Genomic DNA, 27,181 nt, shown 5'->3' with positions numbered 1-27,181 from the left:
TCTGAAATCTTTTGCATGCACATGGTTACAGTTTGAGGAGCAGTTAAGCTGTCATGTGTGTGAACCTGGGTCTCAATAATTTCAAGCAAGACTTTCCCTTTTTGGTGAAAATGGGTTAAATATTCATCGCAAAGAAATGTAAAAGGGACTCTAGGCAGGATGGGAGGGTGGGGGGGGGGGGAGATAGAAACACTTGGCTGTCTGTCAAAGGCTTGAATGGCCTTGGAAACTGGCTGAGCTGACCTTTTTCCCCCATGGGATTTTCCTAAGGTCTAGCTTCTTGTCAACTTACTGATTGCAGGGGTGTGTGTGTGTGTGTGTGTGTGTGTGTGTTTAAAAAAAAATCTGACTTCCTGGGTTTTGAAAGATAATGAATTTAACTATGGATACTGCAGTGAAAATTGAGCAAATGCATACCTCTCCCCAATATTTACAGATTGTGGATCCTGCTGCAGCTGAGGTCTGGGAGATCTCACCATACACTGTTAAACAAAATGGGACTGCTCTTATAATGGAAGAAAATATCTGAACTGGCCTGCGGTCATTAATCTAAAGTTACACGGCTTTTCCAAAATGTATTCAAAGCAGCTTACAATAACGAACCTGAGTGCTGCATATATAGTGGAAAGGAAGGATAGCCTCCCCCCCCAAAAAATAATAATGGCGGCAGCAGAGAGAGAGAGAGAGAGAAAAACATTTAATCTCCAATAATACAAATCAGAAACAAATATTATAAATAGCTGTATATCAGCCACAAAAAACTAAAAAAAAAAACCTCTATGAGAAAATCGTAAAGGCCAGACAAAGGGAAAAAGTGCAGTAATTTATCAGTTTCTAAAAGGGGTTGTTCCTTCGTCTCAGGGCCATGCTCTTACTTATTACGCTACTTCAAATGTACATTTTATTTTTGACTTCCTTTAGGAATGTTTTCTTTTGAAATGTTTTAAGGTGTTGTTTTTTTTTAGAACTTTGCTGCGTTAAATGTGCATTCTGTACTTGACCTTCTTTGTAATGTTTCCTTTTGAAACCTTTAAGATACTATTTTTATTTCCCCGTTAATTATGTTGCTTTGAATGTATACTTATATTTACTTTCCCCCCCATTAATGTTTTTTTTCAGGATTATTGTATTATTGGATGTTTTAATGTAGGTTGTAAACCACATTGAGATTTTTTTAACTTAAAAGTATAAAGTGGCATAGAAATGAAATAGATAATAATAATAATAATAATAATAATAATAATAATAATAATAATAGTTCTGTTTCTAGCAACAGAAGTTAACACAACACCTTTTTATGGACAGGTTCTCTGTGGCTTTTGGCCAATGAAGAAGTCTCAGTTGTATCTTTTTTTGTGTAGTGTTGCAACATTAAAATTGCATCAAAGAAGTAATTTTCCTCCCGAAACTTGCTAGGCATTAACAATTCTAATAAACTTTTTTTGGGGGGGGCCTCTTTGAGAACTCTTTGTCCTTTTTTCCCTTTTAGTTATACCCATAGTCATCTGCACAATAAATGCTTTAAATACTTGCATGCACTTACTTGTCAGTCAGTCCTGTTGGGATTACTTCTGAGTAAGCGTTACTAGTAGGATTGCAACACAAGCCTTATTTTTCTATTGCAGGATGCCTGTAGAACACAAACTGTCTATTTGATGCCTGATGTTGTTGGACTTTAACTCCCATCAGACCCAACCAGCATGGCCAACGGTCAGGGATCATGGGAGTTGTAGTCCAGCGACGTCTGGAAGGTTACAGGTCCCCCACCCCTGTCCAACTCATAATGAAACAGCTATGTTTTGCAATAGCCAATGCTCTCTCTCCTGTTGTTCTTCCACAGAGCCCCTGAAATCATCCTCGGTTTACCCTTCTGTGAAGCAATTGACATGTGGTCTCTGGGGTGTGTAATTGCAGAGCTTTTCTTGGGCTGGCCACTATATCCAGGAGCTTCAGAGTATGACCAGGTTGGTATTGTTGCCTCTTTTATTTACTTGGGCAAGAGTGGTGCGTACTTTCCTCCCATAGAAATTGAGGGGAGGAGGGAATGGGGGGGGGGGAAGGCAAGAGTGACACACAATCTGGAGTTTCAGGGGGAAAACTGAGCTGCCATTGGTCATGATTCTTCATTGGCCAGAGTGTGTTGAACAAGGTGGGTGGGTTGCTTAATCTGTTTACAGTATTTTATGGCATTTATATCTCACTTTTCCACCATCATGGGACCCAAGGCAGCCCAGATATGGTTTCCTGCTGGTCACCCATCCAGTCACTGACCAACCCCAGCCCAGCTTGCCTTCATCAAGGTGGGGGTCTCATGTAACTTCAGACTACATTCTCTTATCTCCCACTGCAACACCAAGGTGCCACATGGCCCCAATTCAACAAGTAGTGCCACTCTGTACCTTTTTTAACTCTGTGGTGAGACCTCTTTATCCATTGCATTGGGAGTTAAGAGTGGAAAGCCAGCTCAGTTTTGGACCAGGAGTGCCCATAAAGACAAAGATTGTGTATGACTCTAGTCCAGGGGTCAGCAACCTTTTTCAGCTGTGGGACGGTCCACCGTCCCTCAGAACATGTGGTGGGCCAGACTATATTTTGAAGGGAAAAAAATGAACAAATTTCTGTGCCCCATAAATAACCCAGAGATGCATTTTAAATAAAAGGACACATTCTACTCATGTAAAAACATGCTGATTCCCCTTCCATCCGCGAGCCGGATTCAGAAGGCGATTGGGTTGCATCCTGCCTACGGGCCTTAGGTTGCCTACCCCTGCTCTAGTCCTTTTCTGTCTCCATGTGTCTTTATGTTCCTCCTTCCTCTTTGCTCTTCCTTACTATCTTGAAATGACCTTACCTGTACTTTTAACTCCTGAGACTACTTTTTAATTGTTCATCTGTAGTGTTTTGGTAGTACTGTGCCTTTAAGGGCTGACCGCCTAGGTTGATCTGTCAAGCAAGAGTCTTAACTTCCAGGTGGCTAGGAAGCTCTGTAGATGGGTGTCTGGTCAAACAGTGAGCAAAGCAGGCATCCTTACTCCACTGTAACAGCAAGTATCAATGCAGGTTTATTTGTTATCTACACTGCAGTATCAGTTGCCTCTTGTTGCCACTGAGGACATGTTCTGAGGCAGAGGTGGAGAACCTGTGGCCCTCCAGGCATGGCTAGACTCCATCTTCCATCAGCCCCAGCCCATATGGTCAGGGATGATGGGAATTGTAGTCCAAGAACCTCAGGAAGGCTGCAAGTTCTCCATTCCCATTCTAAGGATTGAGAAGCAAGTGAGCGCTCATTCACGTTAACACTCCTATTGCTTCATTGCCGTAGGAGAGGCAGCAGCCGAGGTCCAAGTCAAAGGGCAGGAACATCCTTGGGCTAGGTTGTTTTCTAGGAGCCCACCGTAGCACAGCGATGGGAAAAAACTTTGCCTGCAAAAAGTTTGCTTCTTGTCAAGTAGCTGTTGAGCTTCTCAGAAAAAAAAGTTGGTGAGCCTGTTACTGGCATTATCGCCTGTTTTGTTCCAGTGCCTTTAGCAGTGGTACAACACAAAGGCATTAAGCAGATAAAGTCTTGCCCATCGCTTCTCTCCATACTGCAGAGCATTTTGCCTGCTTAATTTTCTGTTTATCGGGCTGCTGCTTAAAGAAACAGGAGCAAGGCCAGAAAAAATGGTGGCAACCTTACCTTTTGCTCAACCATCCATTGAATGCCAAATATCTGCGACTATAATCAGCACAAAAGTCTATGTAGCCAAAATCTAGTTTTTTTCAAAATTTGGAGCTGCCTTTCCCAATTCCCCAGTTTCACTGCCACGGTCTTTTGAGAATTTCTCTAGAGGCGACATTCGGAAGATGGTTGGTGCAGAGCCCCAGTTCACCTCCTTGCTTCTGCTCAGGAAATTTATTTGTTTGTTTGTTTGACAATGATGAAATAATAATATAAAAAATAAAAATGGCAGCTTAAACCAGTAGACAGTATTATGATAATTGGCACAGGCTCTAAAAATATTAGAACCAATCAAGTAACAGTCAAAAGAAAATAAAACACGTTTGCAGTATAACATAGGTTCATGTTTTAAAACCATTACGAGGCAAGCAGACAGAAGAGTTTTAATGGGCAAGGCACAAATTCAGCAAATGTGCTCCAGTCTAGCAAAGAAGAGCCTTCCATGGAAACAGATTTCTGCTCGTATAGCTAATACTGTAGGTGCTTAGGAAGGTGCTTTGTACCAGGTTGGATTACAGATCCAGCACAGTACTGTCCACTTTGACAGGCAGCAGCTCTCCAGAATCTCAGTCTGCTCCTTTTTTAAAACCAGGGACTCCAGGGATTTATTCCTGGGACCTGCTGCACCCAGAGGATGCACTTTACCTCAGCTTCTTTGTCTAGGGGTATAGACGATTATTCTTATGCCTTCCTATCCACATTGGTGATGCTCACCTGAACCCCACTGAAGTGGTTGGGTACATCGGAACATACAGACCTAAACTTCTTTCATTTGGAAAAAGATGGCGGAGGGGACGCAACCCGGCCTTCGTGCCATCTCGCTCAAACAAGCCCTCCTGAAATTAACATCTGAGGATCAAAGCCAAAGTTGTAAAAGGCTCTTTGGCAAATAAAGAATGCCCGCAAGGCATACACACATTCTTATACTCTCACTGCTCCCCCTTTATCTTTGCAGTTTATGGATAAAGCAACGTATGTCCGCAGGCTTCAAAGGCTAAAGGAGGAGTGCGGTGGAGTTTAACTGCAGAAGGAAAGATAATTGTATAGCACCTAGTTATTTAGCCTCTTAATACATCATAAATATTATTAATGGTTAAAGTTTGTGGGCCCTTGCCTTCCTTTTCAGTCCTTGGTTTGAGCCAAATTTTCCATGCCCTCAGTCCCATTTCCTCCCCTTATTTCTTTCGCTGTTGTAGATACCTAGAGACCCCCCTTCCCCTATTCTAGCCCCCAACCAAGAAATCCTACCACAGATCCCGGCAAGATAAATCTGGGCTTCTTTCTTATCCTTCTCTTACAGATCCGATACATTTCGCAGACGCAGGGCTTGCCAGCTGAGTATTTACTGAGCGCAGGGACGAAGACTACAAGATTTTTTCAACAGAGATACAGATTCGCCATATCCGCTGTGGAGGCTAAAGGTAAAGATGTTGCTTCTCAGCTTCCTTCATCGGGCCCTGCCTCTTGTAACGCCGAAACATTATTGAGGCCTGTGGGCATTAAGGCGGGCAGATATGCAGTTGCTGCAACAACGTGATGTGGCTTTTGGGTGGCTTTTCAAATTAATGCCTCGGGTCTTCAAAACGTTTGCAAATTCATAGAAAGGGCTCCGTGAAGTAGGCTGGACTCCTCCTCACGTCCCTGCTGGGATTGTTTTGGGAGAGGATGTTGTCTCTTTGCATAAGAACATCAGAAGAGTCATGCCGGATCAAAGCAAAAGCCCCTTTAATACATCATCCTGTTTCAAACACAGACCAATCATCAAGAAACTAATTCTATACACCACCACGTTGCTCTTACGATAAATATAAATATAGTGAGGGGAAAGGCTGTGGTTGCCATTTGTTAAGTATGATAGCACCCGCCCCGCCCCGCCCCCCAAAGAAAGCCAGGTGGGGCTCCCAAGTCTAGGGTGACCAAAGATCTATTTCTTGCATCCGTTCTGTTAGTAGCATGACCCTGTTCCCCACCCCCCACAAATAACGTAAAAAAGCTTTACACAAGCATTGAATAGGGGAAGGATGCCACCATTTCCCTCTACAACCGTGTGTTACCGAGTCTGCAGCTCACATCTGGTGAAAATTTAGAAGCGGTCTCGAAACGCATGGATTCACTTCAATTCCTGTGCAATTTCATGTGAGATGGACAATATGTAAACAGCCAATATGCTACTTGGAGCTCGGCCGAAAGGGGTGGAAGGTTTTGTGGTGCCTACCTGGAGTAGCAATGAAGGTTAAATAGAGTTCAGAGCAGATGCAGGTAACTTACTTTTTCTTGATTCTGAACAGACCACCGGATGATCATGAGGCAGAGACGGGGATCAAGTCAAAAGAAGCAAGAAAGTATATTTTCAATTGTTTTGGATGATATGGCACAGGTAAGAATGTTGGTGAAATATTCAGGGTAATATCCAGCCAAATAACCCACCACAGGATAACAATGTGTGCTCTATTCTCGTGCAAACTCCGTTGGAGAATTTTTGGTGCTATATTCTTAATTAATATGGGGACACACCCCTGTGGGGCTGCTCAGTTTGTTGCTGCTGCACTCACTGGTCATATTCCTCAGCCATGCCTTTGGCGCCATGTGAAGAAGAAGAAGAAGAAGAAGAAGAAGAAGAGTTGGATTTGATATCCCGCTTTTCACTACCCGAAGGAGTCTCAAAGCGGCTAACATTCTCCTTTCCCTTCCTCCCCCACAACAAACACTCTGTGAGATGAGTGGGGCTGAGAGACTTCAAAGAAGTGTGACTAGCCCAAGGTCACCCAGCAGCTGCATGTGGAGGAGCGGAGACGCGAACCCGGTTCCCCAGATTACGAGTCTACCGCTCATAACCACTACACCACATGTGCCTTATGTGTGTACATCGCAGTACATGTAAGGGCCCTCCATGCATTTGTCATAACCTGTGGAGCAGGCATAGGCAAACTCGACCATCCAGATGTTTTGGGACTACAACTCCCATCATCCCTAGATAACAGGACCAGTGGTCAGGGGTGATGGGAGTTGTATTCCCGAAACATCTGGAGGGCCGAGTTTGCCTATGCCTGCTGTGAAGCAACTTGCACAAAGGGAGACTATCTGCATGCTAGCTTTGCCTGCATAGTTGAGGACTCTGCGAGTCTTTGATCTTTCACAGGCTGTTCCCCTGATCCTGCCATGCATGTGTAGGCATCAGGCTGGGTGTGATTTCCCTAGGCCCAGGGCTTCCAGAAATGTAGTTTTGGTACTGATTCAGTTTTTCCTTTCAGGTGAATATGACAACAGACTTGGAAGGCAGCGATATGTTGGTTGAAAAGGCAGACCGGCGGGAGTTCATAGATCTCTTAAAGAAGATGTTGACGATAGACGCGGATAAGAGGATAACACCGATTGAAACCCTCAACCACCCATTTGTCACCATGACGCACTTGCTGGACTTCCCCCATAGCACCCAGTAAGCTCCTTTCTCTCTACTTTGGGTTGAAGGTCTCGGAGCAGTTTCTGCTCAAATGCGCTTTGAATTTGAATCGCAGCCAAGCAGAGTGAATACCAACAAAACGTGGATGCCAGGAAAACCGTTATCATGGCAAGAATGTTTTGATGATAAGTGTGACTGCCATCTCCTGATCCTGACAAGGCCTAAACTGAGTTGCTTTAACAGCTATGGGCCAGTGAGACATTATTCAGGAATGAGCAATTTGTTCCGGTGGCTTGTTCACCTGTTCCTTACCTTCTGCAGGTGGTAGGATTAATTTTCATGCAATAACTCTGTGGGAGGATAAGGTAGGCAGAAGTTTCACTTCTATGAACGGAAAACAGAGACACTGTATGTACTTTTGTAATTCAAGAAAACCTTTAATAAAAACTTTTTTTTAAAGGAAAGGCCACATCCACACCATACATTTTTAAAACACTATGGTGCCACTTCTATTTTAACTATTTATTATTATTTTATATTAAATGTATAAACTTAATAAATTCATTCAAAGATCTCAGGGAGGTTCACAAGATGAAAATACAGGATAAAACCACAAATTAATAGCACAAAAAACAAAAATGAAACAATAACCTCCCCTCCTACACACACATTTAAAAGGCTGTATAATATTAATCAGTGCAAGGCCTGGTTAAAGAGGGACGTTTTCGCTTGGTGCCTAAAGATGTATAATTAATGCGCCAGGCGAACCTTTTTAACAGTCATGGCTTCTGCCAAATAGTTCTGGGAGTTGTAGATCATTATATGACTGCTTACAATGGTTAGGAGGCTCTTATTCCCTTCAGAGAGCTACAGTTCTCAGAGTTATTGAACAATCATTCCCTCTTCAAGGGGAACTCTGGGAATTGTCCCTCTGTGAAGGAAATATAGGAATCTCCTAACAACTCTCGGCACCCTTAACAAACTGCAGTTCCCAGAATATTTTGCGGGGAAGCCGTGACTATTTGAAGTACAGTGGTACCTCTGGTTAAGAACTTAATTCATTCCGTAGGTCCGTTCTTAACCTGAAACTGTTCTTAACCTGAGGTACCACTTTAGCTAATGGGGCCTCCTGCCGCTGTGCCACCGCCGTGCAATTTCTGTTCTCATCCTGAAGCAAAGTTCTTAACCCAAGGTACTATTTCTGGGTTAGCAGAGTCTGTAACCTGAAGCATTTGTAACCCAAAGCGTTTGTAACCCGAGGTACCACAGTAGTTTAATAGCACTCTAAATGTAGGGTGCGAATGTGGCCAAAGTTGGTGAGGGAAGTAATGGAAACACTTTCTTTCCTGAGGGTCGAAACAAAATAGAAAATTCTTTCCAGTAGCACCTTAGAGACCAACTGAGTTTGTTCTTGGTATGAGCTTTCGTGTGCATGCACACTTCTTCAGATACACTGAAACAGAAGTCACCAGATCCTTAAATATAGTGAGGGAGTGGGGAGGGGTATTACTCAGAAGGGTGGTGGGAATGGGTGATCAGCTGATAGGTGTGGAAAACCTGTTGACGACTCTTAACAGCTGCAAGGATCTGGTGACTTCTGTTTCAGTGTATCTGAAGAAGTGTGCATGCACACGAAAGCTCATACCAAGAACAAACTCAGTTGGTCTCTAAGGTGCTACTGGAAAGAATTTTCTATTTTGTTTCGACTATGGCAGACCAACACGGCTACCCACCTGTTTCCTGAGGTGGAAAGCACTTCTGAAAATGGCAGCCACAAGCCTTATTATCACACTTCTGTAATGTGAAGCGCAACTTGTGCTGCTGTGATGTCATGGTGCTTTGCATTTCCTTGCCATTGCCCCACAACATTTGGCTACGAGCTCCATTTTTATACCACAAGACAAGATAAGCTGTATTAAACATGACAGAGGTCAGGAGGGTGGCAAGACACGGGACTCTTACTTTCAGCAGCAGCTGGGTGTTTTCAGGTAACCTGTAGTTACACGCTAAGAGGTGTTTGAATGAGCATTTGTCAGGAGCTATTGATCTCTCTGGAATCTTTCCACATAGTGGGAAGCTGGACTTACTGACCCCAGAGAATATATTTCTTGCAGTAGAGCTGCTTTGCACGACTAAGGGAATGTGCTCATGCATAACATCCAAACTGTTGTAAAGTTGCATTCCTTTTTATTTTATTTGATCCTTACAAATGAAGGGGCAGAAAATTGTAAGGAGTGTCCATTGAGTCTGCTTGCTACAGGGATCCTGTGAGTAGCAGGGACTCAGCTCTGGAACTGCTCTCTGTAGTGTGTTTCGGAGCGAGGGCTTCTCCTGTTCCTAGCATTCCTAGAATATTCAAGTTCTCTTATTTCCTAGAAAGAAGTCATGTCTACCAAACAATTTAAGTTTGTAGTGTATGTACATCAGTGATGAAATGGGAAGTATCCCTTTGGCTTTCTTGCTTCTTCATGCCCTCTTTCTCATAAACAGTGTCAAGTCCTGTTTCCAGAACATGGAGATTTGCAAGCGGCGGGTGAACATGTATGACACAGTGAATCAGAGCAAGACCCCATTCATTACCCACGTGGCCCCAAGCACATCAACCAACCTTACCATGACCTTCAACAACCAGCTCAATACAGTTCATAACCAGGTGAGGAGAACCATCATAATGCAGTCTCTCTCTCTCTCTCTCTCTCTCTCTCTCTCTCTCTCTCTCTCTCTCTCTCTGTGTGTGTGTGTGCAGGCTTGACCAACTCTCTTTGATACTTTTCAACACACAAAGACTTCACCAGATTCTTGATTAACTCTTATCAGTGGAAAGGGATCTGTATATTCCCCACTCTGTGTGATCCCAAGATTTTGGCATTTGGTGCAAAATAAAGGCACTTGCAGTTTACAGGAAGGGCGATAGGTGAGCAAAGGGACCCACAATAAATCCCTGGCTGCTCTACCTAAATGAAAGCCCTCTCTGCCCAAGAGAGCTTCTCTCAGTCTGAGTAAACAGACCAATCAATTGACTCACTATAACACCGTTTTAACAGTCCATAATCTCATGAGGAGAGTCTGATAGACTTCCTTCTTTGTCATTCCACCTCTACAGGTGGAGGAGAAGGAAATATCCTTTTGAGGGACAAGACATGTTTGCATATATATTTTTCTTCCCACTCACCCTCAGCAGATGTTCTTGGTTTTAAAGACTCCAATTTTTTGAACACAATACGTGTTTCTTGAAAAAATTATATATATATATATATATATATATATATATATATATATATATATATGTGTGTGTGTGTGTGTGTGTGTGTGTGTGTGTGTGTGTTTTAAATCTGGTATCCAGGTAGCGCCATACATGTCAGAGGGCAGAAACACCAAAAATTCACCCAGTATCTAGTAACTGCATATGCCTGCAAATATCCTGCTGTCACCCACGTCTAATATAAGGCCCTTACAGAGTCATGTAATCCACAAGCCTCATTCAGAAAGTGGAAAACAGCCGGTGTGCCGAGCAGGTAACTCATCAAAGTGAGCCAGGCCACCAACTGCTGATCAAGTCATTCACACATATTATAGGATTAAGGATTTAAACGCATAAAAATGTTTAGCAATTTTCCAGTCTTCCTTTTCATAGGCAGAAGCATATATGCACCATTCTGTACTTGCACGACAACAGTGCGCTTACCCTCCTGCATTCTTTCTCGTATACGGACACGCAAGAAATGCAGGCTGCATTCTTTTGCCCGATTACGCGAGATGAAGTCTTAATGAACATAGTGGTACTTTCTTCAGAGTGGACGTGTATCGAATTGGGACTGGTAGACCCTTCCCTTCCCCCACAAACACACACACACACATTGCAGGGGATGCTGGCTGGGACACATTCCTGACCTTGATGCTACCAGCTGCTTTTGGGGGGCTGCAGGCTCAGTGCTCCCCAGTTGTTGTTGTTGTTGCTGCTGCTGTTGTATTCTGGTCATTTCTCAATCATAAGCAGAACAGTGGTGCATGCAATGGCTAAAGAAGAGTCTTCATCCTTACACATCCTTAGCTTCCACCTTTTTACTTGTACCCTCTTCCCCTCTTTCTGCTGCCCTTCTTTATGTTGCTTGCCTTTCCTTTTTGCAACTTGTTGGCTTGTCTTATTTATATTACCTTCCATTATTATTATTATTATTATTATTATTATTATTATTATTATTATCTTTTTTCCAACATTGCCATCTCCTTCATATTATGTTTTTATTTCATTTTAAATCTCACCACTCCTTTAGGCCACCACCCTGGCTCCCACCTCCACCACCAGTGCCACTATTTCCTTAGCCAACCCTGAAGTCTCCATACTAAACTACCAATCTGCACTCTACCAGCCCTCGGCAGCCTCCATGGCCGCGGTGGCCCAGAGGAGCGTCCCCCTGCAGACGGGGACGGCGCAGATATGTGCTCGCCCCGACCCCTTCCAGCAAGCCCTCATCGTGTGTCCTCCAGGCTTCCAAGGTAAGAGACGCTGCTTATCTGCTACAAACCTGCCATTCCCTTGTCTCATTTGAAGCGTTTCTGCTTATCGGGCCAGTGCATTTCTCTGGGATGCTCCTAGCATTGACAAAAGAGATATGCTTGGCAGGCAGAAATGAGAAATGAAACCCAGGTAGAACTTAAGAAGAACCTGCTAGCCGAGACCAAAGACCCATCTAGTCCAGCCACCCAGATGCTCGTGGGAAACCCGCAAGCAGGACCAGAGGACAAGAGCGCTCTCCCCTCCTGTGGCTTCCAGCAACTGGCGTTCAGAAACATCCCTGCCTCTGTGGAGGCAGCATCAACCAGGGAGGGGCCACCGTTCAGAAGAAGAGCACCTGTGTTGCATTCAGGGCCACCCAGGCTGAGTCCTTAGGAGCCCCAGTAAAAAGATGGAAAGGCCTTTTCCTGAGACCTTGAGGAGCCACAGGCAAGCAGGGTAGTTGATCTTGGGCTGGACAGATTAGCCGGTCTGACCTGGTATAGTCTGAACTGGAGCTTCATGGCGGAGTATTTTAGTACAGTGGTACCTTGGTTCTCGAACTTAATCCGTTCTGGGAGTCCGTTCGACTCCCAAAACCATTTGAAAACCAAGGCTCGGCTTCCGATTGGCTGCAGGACCTTCCTGCACTCAAGCGGAAGCCGCGGCGGACGTTCGGCTTCCGAAAAACGTTCGCAAACCAGAACACTTCCGGGTTTGCGGCATTCGGGAGCCGATTTGTTTGACAAGTAAGCCGTTCAGGAACCAAGGTACCACTGTATTTTAATAATACTCAAGAAGTCTGTGGGAGACAAAATGTATCTCCTGAAGCGGTAGCATAAATATGCTCCTGGTGACGCAGCTGCACGAGAAAGCAAGACTTCCTTGGCCCTTTGCAGCTTCCGAAATTTCGTTGGTGAAAGCCACGCAGAGCATGTTGTAGTAGTTTAGTAGCTGGAGTGCTGTGAGGCTTGGGTTAAAGTAATGCTTGGTTGATTGCCAACCTGGTCCGCTCGGTGCCCTTACGGGTATGGTGTCTGGAATGAGTCTCTATTGGAATGTTAACTAACTCCATTTTCCTGGCTAGTAACGCGACTGAGAAATAATCCTCCTGCAGCATTGGGCATTGCTGCTGCTGCTGCTAAGCTATTCTTTGTCCCCATTAGGGGAAACCACATGCATTTTTGGCACACCCATAAAGGAGCAGAATAACTGCCTGTTTCCTCAGGTCAGGAAGGATGGAGCTTGGATGAGAGCTTAGACTGGAGGCCTACATAAGAGCTGGAAGCTCTACCGTTCCTGGCTTTCAGTCAGGCCCTGATTCCAATAGGTATTTTCATGTGCTTCCTCCTCTGCCGAGTAGCCTCATGGGCAGCTAACTGGCCCCTTCTGAAGCCCGTGCCTGTCTCACCGTACCTTCTGCTCTTGTGTTCCTGGGAGAAACGGTGGGTGGGTGTGCACATGAGAAATGTCCAGGGACCTAGGTAGTTGGTGTGGGGACCTCTAGTCCTGGAGAAAAGGGATGTCCAGATTCGATGGCTCCTCCGGATCATGGGCAGGGTGGAGATCTTCTGGAGGGCTCTGCTCCTCTTGCCCCTCACCTGTGGAATGAGATCTGGGCAGGGTTGAAACCCTGCAAGTTCCGGGACAAAGCCATCAGGTTAGAAAAGCATGACTCAGTAAATCAAAGCTTTGCCTAAGACAGACAATTCCCCTGACCCATCAGTATAGCTGCACCCAATGCACTGCTGTGTGATGCGATCCTAACCTATGGCAAATGTGTTGAACGAGGGTGCAGTTTGATGTGCATGGGTTGGGTTGCAACGCACTACAACCATGGTCCGTTTTTTGGGAGGGGGTTTGCTTGGTGGGATTTGGGACGGGGAAACTGAAGGAAAAGACCAGTTTCTTCTACCCAGGAGCTGTCCCTGCCTTCGCACACATCTGGGTTCTGCTGCCGTCTGGCAGCCTGTGCTGCTGCCACCTGGCTCCTTCTCTCTCTCTCTCTCCCTCTGTCTCATTTTTATCCAAAGATATTAAAGTTCTTTGCAGATATTGATGTCTCGGCGCGCTGCTGTGCAGCAGACGTTTTATCCTTTTTATGCGGGGTTAAAATAACATAAAAGAGCTCGAGGGTGAAATCCTGAAAAGTCCTCTGAGTCTTATTTACAAAAGCTACAAAGGGCATTTTGACTATTTTGGGCAAATTTTTATCCTCAATTATTTCTTCAGCTCAAAAGGCAGGACGGCAGAAAGGATGACAGGCTGCTGGAGTCTTAATTTCTCCCCTTGTGTGTAGCAACAGGCGGCGCTTCCTCCGGAGACGGAGATGTCTCTTTTTCAGCTGTGGCATTCAGACAGCCTGTATTGGGAAGCTATTGGGAAGTGGCACCAAAATAGATGTATTGACTCCACTTAATTTCTGCTCCACCCCATCCCAATGGCTCAAGGACAGTAGCAACCATTCAAAGCAACACAAAACATAAACAGATAAAAACAACAACAACACAGGCACAGAATTTCTTCTCTTTTTTCTCAAGGGAATGGAAACGCGCCTTCTTTTTTTGTTGTTCCTTCTGCCTTGTTTTGCTGTTGTTTTTTCTTATCCAGACCCTGTGTCTTGAATGTTCCGGTGTTGTCGTTTGGGGTTAAAACTTATCTTCCTGTTGGTTTTTGGAGTTTTAAAAGTTTTAATTATTTAAATTTGTTTCTGTTGAAGTCAAGCCACCATGCCCACTTCCCAGTGGTCCATTCAAAAGTGTGTGAGTTATATGTCCCGGACTGGGGCAGAGAGAAGGGTGTTCGGTGATTTTTGGGGAGGAGACAAGAAGTTGGACTTACTGATTCCAGCAGCACTCTTTTTGGTAACTGCACACAGTGATGTCTGCGGGTGGGCGTGGTTTGGGTAAACTGGCCTTGCAGGCCAAATTGGACCCCTTCGTGGGTCAGTCTTGGCCCACAGGTTCCCAACCCTTGGTGTACAACTAGGTACCACACTTCTCCAACCCACCCAAAAAAACATGTAGTTCTGCCTTTGCCGACCTGGTACATTCCATATGTTTTAGGCTGCCAATACTGATGGAAATTGTAGTCCAAATCTCCCGGATGGTATCAGGTTGGTGATGCCTGATGTTCCACGGGTGGGATGACAGCTGCTACCCCAGCTCTGAAGACCCCACTGCAGCTGCTTGCTGGAGAGGCAAGGAGCTTTTTCAGGTTGTGTGTTAGCATTTACACTGAAGCTAGCTGGCCTCTTCAGTATGTGATGGAAAGCTCAGTGAATCACTTGGCTTTTCCTCTGTTACCGTCAAAACCATTGGCTTTCCTCTGCTGCTGTCATTGCGGTTTCAGTGTCGACCTGAAAGGGCAAAGCGACCGCCGGTGGTTCCTATATCACAGTTCAAGATCAACCAAGAGAGTTTGAATGCTCACAAAGTGTTTCGATATCATTTGACTCAGTTATATCCTTATCGCTATGCTCTTTTCAGCCTTCCGAATGCAGCTTATTTGCTCTGAGTTGGCAGGTCCTCATTTCTGTTTATTTAATTTAATTTATCACAGGGATTTATGCCTCACCCTCCCAACAGCTTCCCAGGGTGACTTAGAAAAAGTTAAAACCACTAAGCCTTTGTAAGGTTGGGTATGACTCATTTTTATGAGCGTATGGTGTATGAAATGTGTTATTGCGTATACTAAATTACAGTAAGGCAGATTAAAACAGCAACATTAAAACAGTCGGCAGAAGTAGCATAAAAGGAGTCTGCAGATGTAAAAGCAGCATAAAATAAATTCACAGTGGATTTTAAGCAGTCCAGGAAAAGAAGAACGTGTTTCCCTGGCTCCCAAAAGATGTCAAGGCAGGCCCAAGGCAAGTTTCCCTGGGGAGAGCATTCCACAGTAAGGGTGCCACCACCAAGCAGGAACCGCCTGTCCCGCCTCAAATGGTGAGGGAAGCCCAAAAGGATCTGAGTTGAAGAGCCCCCTTAATTGGATTGAGGTATAGTCTACATTCACAGGATTGTAGAGCCTGATTTTCAGAGATGCTAAAAACTGGCCTAGTGGGTCCATCTTTGCTTATCATTGGCTAGGCCACAACTGGAATTGAATGCCCAGTCTAGGTTGGCATATTATTATAACCGTGTATAGGCATTGCGGCCCCTTCATGGATCACTGCCTTGTCGTGGCGAAGGGGCTTGAATTACTCAGGGAAGCTATGAGCTATGCCGTGCAGGGCCACCCAAAATGGACAGGTCATAGTGGAGAGTTTGGACCAAACGTGATCCACCTGGAGGAGGAACTGGCAACCCACTCCAGTATCCCTGCCAAGAAAACTCCATGGACAAAGACAACAGGCATATAAAAGATATGACGCTGGAAGATGAGCCCCTCAGGTCGGAAGGCGTCCAACATGCTACTGGGGAAGAGCGGAGGACAAGTACAAGTAGATTCAGAGCTGATGAAGCGGCTGGGCCAAAGCCGAAAGGACGCTCAGTTGTGGATATGCCTGGAAGCGAAAGGAAAGTCCAATGCTGTAAAGAAAAGTATTGCATAGGAACCTGGAATGTAAGAACCATGAACCTTGGTAAGCTGGATGTGGTCAAAAATGAGATGGCAAGAATAAACATTGACATCCTAGGCATCAGTGAACTAAAATGGACGGGAATGGGCGAATTCAGTTCAGATGACTATCATATCTACTACTGCGGGCAGGAATCCCGTAAAAGAAATGGAGTGGCCCTCATAGTCAACAAAAGAGTGGCGAAAGCTGTACGGGGATGCAATTTCAAAAATGATAGATTGATCTCGATACGAATCCAAGGCAGTCCTTTTAACATCACAGTAATCCAAGTTTATGCACCAACTTCCAGTGCTGAAGAAACTGAAATTGACCAATTCGATGAAGACTTACAACACCTTATAGAAATGACACCAAAGAAGGATGTTCTTCTCATTATAGGGGATTGGAATGCTAAAGTAGGGAGTCAAGAGATAAAAGGAACAACTGGCAAGTTTGGCCTTGGAGTTCAAAATGAAGCAGGGCAAAGGCTAATAGAGTTCTGTCAGGAGAACAAGCTGGTCATCACAAACACTCTTTTCCAACAACACAAGAGACGACTCTACACATGGACATCACCAGATGGGCGACATCGAAATCAGATTGATTATATTCTCTGCAGCCAAAGATGGAGAAGCTCTATACACTCAGCAAAAACAAGACCTGGAGCTGACTGTGGCTCTGATCATCAGCTTCTTATAGCAAAATTCCAGCTTAAACTGAAGAAAGTAGGAAAAACCACTGGGCCAGTAAGATACAATCTAAATCAAATTCCTTATGAATACACAGTTGAAGTGAAAAACAGGTTTAAGGACTTAGATTTGGTGGATAGAGTGCCTGAAGAACTGTGGATGGAGGCTCGTAACACTATACAGGAGGCAGCAATGAAAACCATCCCAATGAAAAAGAAATGCAAGAAAGCAAAGTGGCTGTCCAATGAGGCCTTAAAAATAGCGGGGGAGAGAAGGCAAGCAAAATGCGAGGGAGATAGTGAAAGATACAGGAAATTGAATGCAGATTTCCAAAGAATAGCAAGGAGAGACAAGAGGGCCTTTCTAAACGAGCAATGCAAAGAAATAGAGGAAAATAACAGAATGGGAAAAACCAGAGATCTGTTCAAGAAAATTGGAGATATGAAAGGAACATTTCGTACAAAGATTACCACAATTAAGGACAAAAGTGGAAAGGACCTAACAGAAGCAGAAGACATCAAGAAGAGGTGGCAAGAATACACAGAGGAACTATACCAGAAAGATATAGAGGTCTCATACACCCCAGGTAGTGTGGTTGCTGACCTTGAGCCAGACATCCAGGAGAGTGAAGTCAAATGGGCCTTAGAAAGCCTTGCTAACAACAAGGTCAGTGGAAGTGATGATATTCCAGCTGAACTATTTAAAATCCTAAAAGATGATGCTGTTAAGGTGCTACACTCAATATGCCAACAAGTTTGGAAAACTCAGCAGTGGCCAGAGGATTGGAGAAGATCAGTTTACATCCCAATCCCAAAGAAGGGCAGTGCCAAAGAATGCTCTAACTACCGCACAATTGCACTCATTTCACACGCTAGCAAGGTTATGCTTAAAATTCTACAAGGCAGGCTTAAGCAGTACGTGGACCGAAAACTCCCAGAAGTGCAAGCTGGATTTCGAAGGGGCAGAGGAACCAGAGACCAAATTGCAAACATGCGCTGGATTATGGAGAAAGCTAGAGAGTTCCAGAAAAACATCTACTTCTGCTTCATTGACTACGCAAAAGCATTTGACTGTGTCGACCACAGCAAACTATGGAAAGTTCTTAAAGAAATGGGAGTGCCTGATCACCTCATCCGTCTCCTGAGAAATCTGTATGTGGGACAAGAAGCTACAGTTAGAACTGGATATGGAATAACTGATTGGTTCAAAATTGGGAAAGGAGTACGACAAGGCTGTATATTGTCTCCCTGCTTATTTAACTTATATGCAGAATTCATCATGCGAAAGGCTGGGCTGGATGAATCCCAAACCGGAATTAAGATTGCCGGAAAAAATATCAACAACCTCAGATATGCTGATGATACAACCTTGATGGCAGAAAGTGAGGAGGAATTGAAGAACCTTTTAATGAGGGTGAAAGAGGAAAGCGCAAAATATGGTCTGAAGCTCAACATCAAAAAAACTAAGATCATGGCCACTGGTCCCATCACCTCCTGGCAAATAGAAGGGGAAGAAATGGAGGCAGTGAGAGATTTCACTTTCTTGGGTTCCATGATCACTGCAGATGGTGACAGCAGTCACGAAATTAGAAGACGCCTGCTTCTTGGGAGAAAAGCAATGACAAACCTAGACAGCATCTTAAAAAGCAAAGACATCACCTTGCCGACAAAGGTCCGTATAGTTAAAGCTATGGTTTTCCCAGTAGTAATGTACGGAAGTGAGAGCTGGACCATCGAGAAGGCTGATCGCCGAAGAATTGATGCTTTTGAATTATGGTGCTGGAGGAGACTCTTGAGAGTCCCATGGACTGCAAGAAGATCAAACCTATCCATTCTCAAGGAAATCGGCCCTGAGTGCTCACTAGAAGGACAGATCCTGAAGTTGAGGCTCCAGTACTTTGGCCACCTCATGAGAAGAGAAGACTCCCTGGAAAAGACACTGATGTTGGGAAAGATGGAGGGCACAAGGAGAAGGGGACGACAAAGGATGAGATGGTTGGACAGTATTCTCGAAGCTACTAACATGAGTTTGGCCAAACTGCGGGAGGCGGTGAAGGATAGGCGTGCCTGGCGTGCTCTGGTCCATGGGGTCACGAAGAGTCGGACACGACTGAACGACTGAACAACAACAACAACAAGGCATTGCGGAGAACTCTGTGGAGAGCAATAAGGTGGAATAATACAAAGGAGAAACTCCTTCCTTCCTAAGAAAAAGCTAGCTAGTGGAAAATCAAATTTCTCCTGAAATAAATTGATAGATATGAGCTGTGGTGGTGATGATGCTAGAATTACAGTTTCGGGCTTTATGAAATCTAAAGCTAGTAATTTCCTTTCTAATGATTATTTGCCTGAGGTACTGCTGGAAATAGCAGAGCCAGCCTTCAAAAAAAAAAAAAGTCCTAGAGGGGTGAGTGAGGTATTCTTTTTCTCCCTTGTATTTGTAGCACCCATATATTAATCTATGTGGAGGGTCTGTGGGCCCTATGTTCGGGTGGGGAAGCATTATATTTCAGTTCTTTTATTGTATGCATGTTTAGTGAAATACATTACGTTGACCTGGGCTTCTGTATGTGCTTTGTATTTCTATTTGTATTGAATCGTTCTGGCCTACGGTTCTGAGTGATAACAGTTTATTCACCAAAGAAAAACAGGAGTAATCTACCTCAGCCAGCGCATGGAATGTGAGAAGAGTCAAGTTCAAATGGCAGGTTTGGGTCAATCTTAAGTCCATTTGGCCACAGAGGAGAGTTGCTCAGGAGAGTTTAAGGTGCTTTTTTCCTAGAAAAGCAACTGATGATGGCTAACACCTTTTATCTTTTATTTTCATTGCACAGGGTTACAGACGTCCCCTTCAAAGCATGCTGGGTATTCAGTCCGGATGGAGAATGCTGTTCCAATAGTCACTCAGGCTCCTGGGGCTCAGCCCCTTCAGATCCAGCCAGGACTTTTAGCACAGGTAAATTTTAATAGAATCGTAGAATTGTTTAAGGGACCCCGAGGGTCATCTGGTCCAACCCCCTGCAATGCAGGAATCTCAACTAGATCGTACATGATAGATGGTCACCCAACCTCTGCTTAAAAACCTCCAAGGATGGAGAGTCCACCATCTTCTGAGGAAGTCCGTTCCACTGTCAAACAGCTCTTACTGTAAGCTGTCAGCCATAATGCAAAGAAAAGGATGCAGAGAGCAACTGTTTTTCAGTTTATTAATTAGGAGAGTACCACTTGTGTGTGGATACTAATTTGGATTTTGACTATTAAAGAGTTCATGATTCTGCAGTGTTTTTTTTTTACCCACCAGCTTTTAATTCCCTAGTCTAGAGTTTCTCACTAATGCAGATTCCCCAAAGCTGTCACTATTGACCCCCTGGGATCAGGGTGAATAAAAAAACCCAGGGGTCAGACAAAGGTCAAAAAGGGCTAGGGGTGGGATTTTTTTTTTTTTTTTTTACAAAGTATAGTGTGAATACTTTAATTAAAAACTTATGAGTGTGAGACATAAAATAAAAGGCATAGGAAAATACAGGGAGCACCTTCCTTGGCAGTGAGGAACACCTGCATTTAATAAGATGATTCCACAACACAACGGTATTCCTTTTTTGCACATTTAATGATTCCTACTCATGGTGATTGCTGATTCAAAAATGTTGAGTATATGTTGATATTTCTTGACCTTGTTTCATTTAGATTCCTATGCATTTGGGCTGGAGTCAATGACAAATTTGTATATTCATTAAGTGGTCTATGAACTCAGTCTAATGGTGCCTGAGAACACCATGCAGTTTCACAGAATTTGCTATCTCTCCCATTTTTTAAAATCCACTTGTCCCAAAGACAAAAATAAAATAGACATTGAGGATGAACGATCTGTTCTACATCTTCTCTTCATTATGTTAGGGAAATAAAGTCTAAATATTAATAATGACATCACTGAACAGGGTGCACTAGGAATATAGCAGAGGTCATTTTAGGTCAGGTGCACCAAAGGTCTGAGTCTTTATAAGGCAGCTCCACACAGGTTGGGGGGGGGCATTCGACCACAGCTGTCAAGCATTTACAGGCTATGCTGCCAGACACTTAGGCTGCATGAACACCTTACATTTAAAGAATCCCAGGGATTATAGTTTACCTTTCACAGAGCTACAGTTCCCAGCACCCATAGCAAACTATAGTTCCCAGGATGCATCCTTGGGGACTTTGGCCATCCCATTATATGAGCCCCCCTTGTATTCCAGACTAATTCAATTTGAATCAGTGCTTCAGAGTGAATGTCGTTGTCTATGCCAGAGCATTCCAGTGTTCTCAGGCATCAGCAGACTCCAAAATCCTGCCAGAGCGTTGCCTTGCCTGGATAGCATTCCAGTGAGTGTTAGTTCAGTCCTTTTTCCTTTTGCCTGCTGCCAGCCCAGCTTATCTGGGAAAGGCAGTATGGAAAAGAACTTGAAGCTTGCCTGATTTCCTTTTCATTAACTAAGTGGTGCCTCCTGTTCCCATGAAGAGTCTTTGTTAAGCAGCTGCCTCTTTGACATGAATGGAGTCCACGCCATCCTTTTCCAAGTGGTACACTCAAGGGGAATGGGGGGTGGTGGGGTGGCGGGATGGACAGACAGACCTACCCCTCTCATTTAAAAAATAAAATAAATGGGAGCAATTCAAAAGGACGAACAAGAAAGAAGGAGGGTTTGTTTCCTCCCAAAGCTTAAAAAAAAGTAAGTGAATTTTGCAAATGTAAATATGTAAAATATTTGGACAGAAGCACCGTGTGAAATGGTATGGCTGTGAGCGTGTGCAGTTTCAAAACTCAGACCCCCAAACATATTCCAGACTTCTCAGTTGGCCTTAGTACAACTGGCAATCCCAGCAGACAGATTCAAAACATGGGGCTGATCCGAACGCTAAGGCAGTAGTGGAGACTGTCCGTAGAATACTTGTACCACTTAAACAGTGGCTAGAGATTGAAGTGTGAGCACAGCCTGGGATTTTTACATTCTGCAGGAGCCCCAAAAAACAAAACACCAAATCCTGCACTTTCATAAAGGGCCACTCCCATGATTAGTTGTGACAGGTGACAGAAGGGTAGTTGTACAGCAACGTCTGATGAGCCATAGGTTCCCCACCCTGAACTTTTCGAAGGAAACAGGTAGTCCCAAGCAAGGATCTAGAGTTTCAAAACATCACTGCAATAAACAATTAATATAGAGGGTCAAAGGAATAAATTCCACGTAACACATGAAACTATCAGGTAACAGCCAGCCTCAACCTGGTGCCTCCCAGGTGTTTTGGACTTCAACTTCCAGCATGAGCCAATGTCCAGAAATGATGGGAATTTTTGGCCAATATATCTGAAGGGTCACCAAGTTGGGAAAAGGGCTTCCGGCCCACAGGCTGTGACTTCTATGGATGCTGAAGCCCTCACAGCTCTCAATTTAGAAACTGACCTCTTTGAAGAACATTTCTAGGTTGCCACCTTCTTTCCTAGCTTGAGATGCTGTGCATTTAAGAGCTACATGACAAACAATAATTCAAAAGGTGCAGCTGTCCACAGTGTAAAAATGCCACAAGGTCGAAAGCTGTGCCTGTTGAGTTTTTGGCACGTGGCTTTCCCCCTCTGAGAGGAGGGGGGGGGAAATAGCAACCCTGCTTTAAGGTCCTGATACTGAGAAATATTTACGTCCCACATCACTGGAAGGGTAAGGCTGATGGGCTGAAGCTGGTATATTATCTTCAGAGATGTTGATTGCAGGAAATGTGATATGCAAGTCAGATGAAGTGTGTTGCATGCAACTCCTGGAGCAGGCGGTGAAAAATCAGTCATCACATCCAACCTTTTAGGATTTGTTTTTACCCACATGAGGCAACTATATCAGTTTGCCTGACTGTACAGGTGAGAGACGGCTCTGGTTGCACTCTTTGTAAGCATAGCTGCAGCTTCTTAAAAGAGATATGACCTATTAAGGTAGGACCCCCATGATTCCTGGTCAGGGCTTGTCCTTTTGGTGGGGAGGGGAATCAGATTTTGCATTAGAGAACCTGAATTTCTTCCTTAAAAATTGGAAAAGAAATGCACAAACACACACACACACAGAGAGAGAGAGAGAGAGAGAGAGAGAGAGAGAGAGAGAGATCACAAGATCAGGGTTTTTCATGAGGATGTAGGCTAATGCCAGCTCAATACATTTTGGCAGTCACAGATGGTATGGTAAGGCAGAGACACTTACCTGACCTCCCAGCAGGTGAATCATGGCTACTTAACAAGTGGGGGGGGGGAATGAGGTGGTAGGGAGGGCAGCATAATGCAAACACACCAGCAGCAGTGCCAACTTCATTCAGCCAGTGTGTTTGAACGTTGCGGACCTCACTGCTGCTTCACCCCTCCTGGTAAGTAGAAGCAACTCATCTGCCAGGAGGTCAGGTAAACATCTGCACCCTACCATGCTGCCCACAATGGCATTTTGCTGCCTGAGGCAGAGCAAGCAATGCCTCCCCTCCCTGTGAGGGTGCTTCGTACCCAAGACCACCCAAGTTATTTTGGTACCTGAGGGAGAAAGTCACTGGCAGTAAAAGCATAATAATAAAAACAAATGAATAACAATGTGCTTCCCTTTCATGGTGCCCGGAGTCAGCTACCTGAGGTGGTCACCATACTTTGCCTAATGTTAGGACTGACCATTGGATAGAAACGCATAGGCAACCATGCAGACTATACACCAGGGGTGAGGACCGTGTGGCCCTCTAAATGTTGTTGAACTCCCACTCCCATCAGCCTAAGCCAGCAAACACAAGGGCCAGGGCTGATGGGAGTTGTAGTCTAATAACATCCAAAGGGCCACATGTTTCCCATCTCTGCTCTACATATTCACTCAGAAGCAAGTCCTGCTGACTTTAAGGGAAGTTGACTTCCAGGTCAGTGTATGTAGGATCAGGCTGAACCCATTGGGGCTAATTCCTGAGTAAGCATGCATAGGATCAAGTCTTTATGTGGCTATCTGAGGACAAAATGAGTGCTTAGCCATGGAAATGGATGGTGCCCCAGCCAAACCAGTGGTCTGGATTCTCCCAGTTAACCTTTTCCATGCAAATGGCTTGGAAAAAAGCCTACTCCCAATTCTTGAACACCTGAAACAAATTATTCAATATTTTTGAGCGTTAAATCCAAAGTGCTTTTGTGCAGAATTTAGGCCTTCGGAGTGTTGAGTGCTCACAGCTGTGGGTATTAAGCTGCCACCCTTGGTTTCCAGGAGCAAGCAAATCTTTTAGCACATGCATTTCTTAAATCTGTTCTCAGAAGGGATTAAGTTGTCCTGCCGTGTCATGCAGGGGGAATCTGAATGTGACCTACTTGTAAAATATAATATGACTCCAAAATTGAGTCATTTGAGCAAGATGACACTTGCGCATGTCTTAGGTGACAGTCTGTGCAGAATTATGCTTACATGGCAGTGTGGCTGCTCACATGGAACAAGCCTTGGCACCGCCTAGCACCAGTTTAGAAATACCAAAAGAAAAGAGGACCCTTTTGATGGAACCGAACATTTCACAATTCGAACACTTTCTTGACAATATAGTGCCTATATTACTTCAAAAGTCCCCACAACATTTTAAAGTCACTTATGTCAAATGGCGCATGGGTATTGGTTGGCATCCATCTGACTTGGGAGACAATGGAAGTATGCGCCTTCTGGGGGTGAAGTCAAACTGTGACATCTCAAGAGTATGATCCTATGAAGGATCACTCGGTCACTCAGGAGTGATCCACGGTCAGAGGCAGAAACGCTTCTGAATACCAGTTGCTGGAAACCACAGGAGGGGAGAGTGCTCTTGTCCTCGGGTCCGGCTTGTTGGCTTCCCATGGGCATCTGAGCTGCCACTGTGCCACAGGGTTTTGGACTAGCTGGGCCATTGGCCAGATCTAGCTCCCTTTGAACTCAGTTGGACTTCTGAGTAAAAGTGTATGGCTGCCTGTGCAAGCCTGCTAGGGTGAATAGCTGCAATTTTGTGCACATTTACCTGGGAGTAAGTCCTGTTGGAGGGACACAGGTGGCGCTGTGGGTTAAACCACAGAGCCTAGGGCTTGCCAATCAGAAGGTCGGCAGTTTGAATCCCCACGACGGGGGTTCCCTGCTCCTGCCAACCTAGCAGTTCGAAAGGACGTCAAAGTGCAAGTAGATAAATAGGTACCGCTCTGGTGGGAAGGTAGACAGCGTTTCTGTGCACTGGTCTGGTTCGCCAGAAGCGGCTTAGTCATGCTGGCCACATGACCCGGAAGCTGTGCGCCGGCTCCCTCGGCCAATAAAGCGAGATGAGCGCCACAACGCCAGAGTTGTCCCTTTACCTTTACCTTTACATCCTATTGGGTTCAGTGAAGCTTATTCCCTAGTAAGTGTGCATGTGAAATCCAGTGCTGTATATAGTTTCCCAAACGTAAGCCCCATTGAACACAGTCTTTAACGTTGGAGTGCAACCCTAAACACCCTTGCAGCCTGATTATTTGCATATTTACTCAGAAGCTAAGTTCAATAGAGCTTACTTCCAAAATAAGTCTGCTTAGCATTGCAGCCCCTACAAGAGAGTAAGTCCCATTGCCTAGGCTTATGCTGCTTCCACTGCAACAGATAAGAAACGTGCATTTGTACTTGAGCTTTTAATACCAGCAATTTTGTTTTCACAGCTGTCTTTGAAAAGACCTTGGTTTAAAGTTGGGTTGACGTCCTATCAACTTTACAGCATGCTGCTCTTTGCCTTGTCCAAAACTGACTGAGCTACGCTTGTTGCCTTTGAATTAGTTACATGGGATTTTTTTCTGCCAACTTATATTGAATCTGTTCTGTGTGGTAGTTTGTAACATGCCTCTAAAAAAAGTACGGGTTGGCACTGAATTTTGTGATCATTGTGTTCTACAGCAAGCTTGGCCTAGCGGTACTCAGCAGATCCTGCTCCCCCCAGCTTGGCAACAGCTGACTGGGGTAGCCGCCCACACCTCAGTCCAGCATGCAACTGTAATTCCGGAGACCATGGCAGGGACCCAGCCCCTGGCAGATTGGAGGTAAGCAGGAAGGAAAACTTGTGTCTGTCTGTAAGGTTCCAACTTTGTGAGAGCCTCAGTATCTGTGATCCCACCTTCATTGCCTAATGGCTCCATGAGCTAAGCACATAACTCCCGGGTGCTTGTTTCGTATTCACGGTAGTGAATGGCAGGATGTGGTGATGTTTACCCAACCTCCTGACAGTGGAGTCGCTGCTGCTTACAAAGAGGGAGGGGGCAATGCAGTGAGGACGTTGGCACTGTGCAAACACACCAGCAGGAGCCAGTATGTTGTTCTTTCTGGCGTGCTTGCACAGTGTCAACCTCCCTGCCACTTTTTCCTACCACTCTCCCTCCTCATAACCAACAGTGACTCCACTGCAGGAAGGTCGGCTAAGTGCCACCACCCCACCTTTTGTTACTGTGTATGTATAACATTTTAAATATAAACAGCAGAAGCTGTTTCCCTTTAAAAAAAAAACTGCTTTGAAAATTGCAAGATTCACTCCAGGGTGTTCTAGGCCAAAGACCATAACCTTGTGTGAAAAAGTCATCCCTGGTCAAAAAGAACTACTACCTCGAACTCTTCTGATTTCTTCCCTACTTTTTGTCCCAGGGAACCGAATGAAAGTTAATTCTACACTAGCCCTTTCCCCCCCAAAATTTTTGCTCTCTTTTTATGTAGCGACCAAGTGACAAACTTGGCGGTTTTGTTTTATTGCAATGTTTTCAGGAGTGTCTTGTATCTCTTCAGGCCTAATTTTTGGCAAATGTTTTTGCAACAATAACACAGGTGTGGCACCAACTTGCCTGGGCAAGACCTGCAAACAGAAAACGTTTAATTAAAGGCACACGAGCCCTTAAAAGCCTTAGTAGTGCTTTGCTTGCCCGCCTCTGCTCAACATTGACTATGCCACAACTAGAGTCATATGTCCAGTGTGTTGCCATATTTTGGGAATAATGCTGAGATGTTGGGACGTAATTCATTGGAGATTAATGGAGTGGTGGAATGTGAAGAGAATGAGTCTATTGTTTAAGAAAAAGAAAAAGCAATTAGAAGAAATTGGTAATCAATCCTTCATGTGGGTACAGAAACTGACGCTGGGGCAGTTAAGATAGGCTATTCAAGAGGTTCTTATCACAAATCCTCCAGCTGCAGTCAGCCAGTAGCCATAAAGTAGGCAGGACCTGCAAAGAGGAAGCTTTTAATTAATGTCGCTGGGGATCTTTGCTGAGTGGAACTTAACTTGTGAATAATCATAATAGGAGGATATTAGTAATGGGCAAGGAAGCTACT

The 27,181-nt window shown here is 44.6% G+C and overlaps 1 protein-coding gene across 1 annotated transcript in view; it reads left to right on the top strand.

Annotated features, from left to right (window-relative positions):
- The window catches only part of HIPK2 (homeodomain interacting protein kinase 2), a 158,060-nt gene that overhangs the window by 114,070 nt on the left and 16,809 nt on the right, over positions 1 to 27,181 (top strand). Inside the window, 10 exon segments of the mRNA XM_033162035.1 lie at positions 1,841 to 1,964; positions 5,022 to 5,093; positions 5,095 to 5,150; positions 6,010 to 6,079; positions 6,081 to 6,098; positions 6,973 to 7,157; positions 9,612 to 9,774; positions 11,396 to 11,618; positions 19,697 to 19,818; positions 25,763 to 25,905. Coding sequence (XP_033017926.1) covers positions 1,841 to 1,964; positions 5,022 to 5,093; positions 5,095 to 5,150; positions 6,010 to 6,079; positions 6,081 to 6,098; positions 6,973 to 7,157; positions 9,612 to 9,774; positions 11,396 to 11,618; positions 19,697 to 19,818; positions 25,763 to 25,905 — 1,176 coding nt within the window.

The sequence above is a fragment of the Lacerta agilis genome, chromosome 10, assembly GCF_009819535.1.
Source record: "Lacerta agilis isolate rLacAgi1 chromosome 10, rLacAgi1.pri, whole genome shotgun sequence".
Lineage (NCBI taxonomy): Eukaryota > Metazoa > Chordata > Lepidosauria > Squamata > Lacertidae > Lacerta > Lacerta agilis.
Note: the sequence above shows the minus strand (reverse complement) of the source record. Positions and strands in the feature narration are given on the sequence as shown.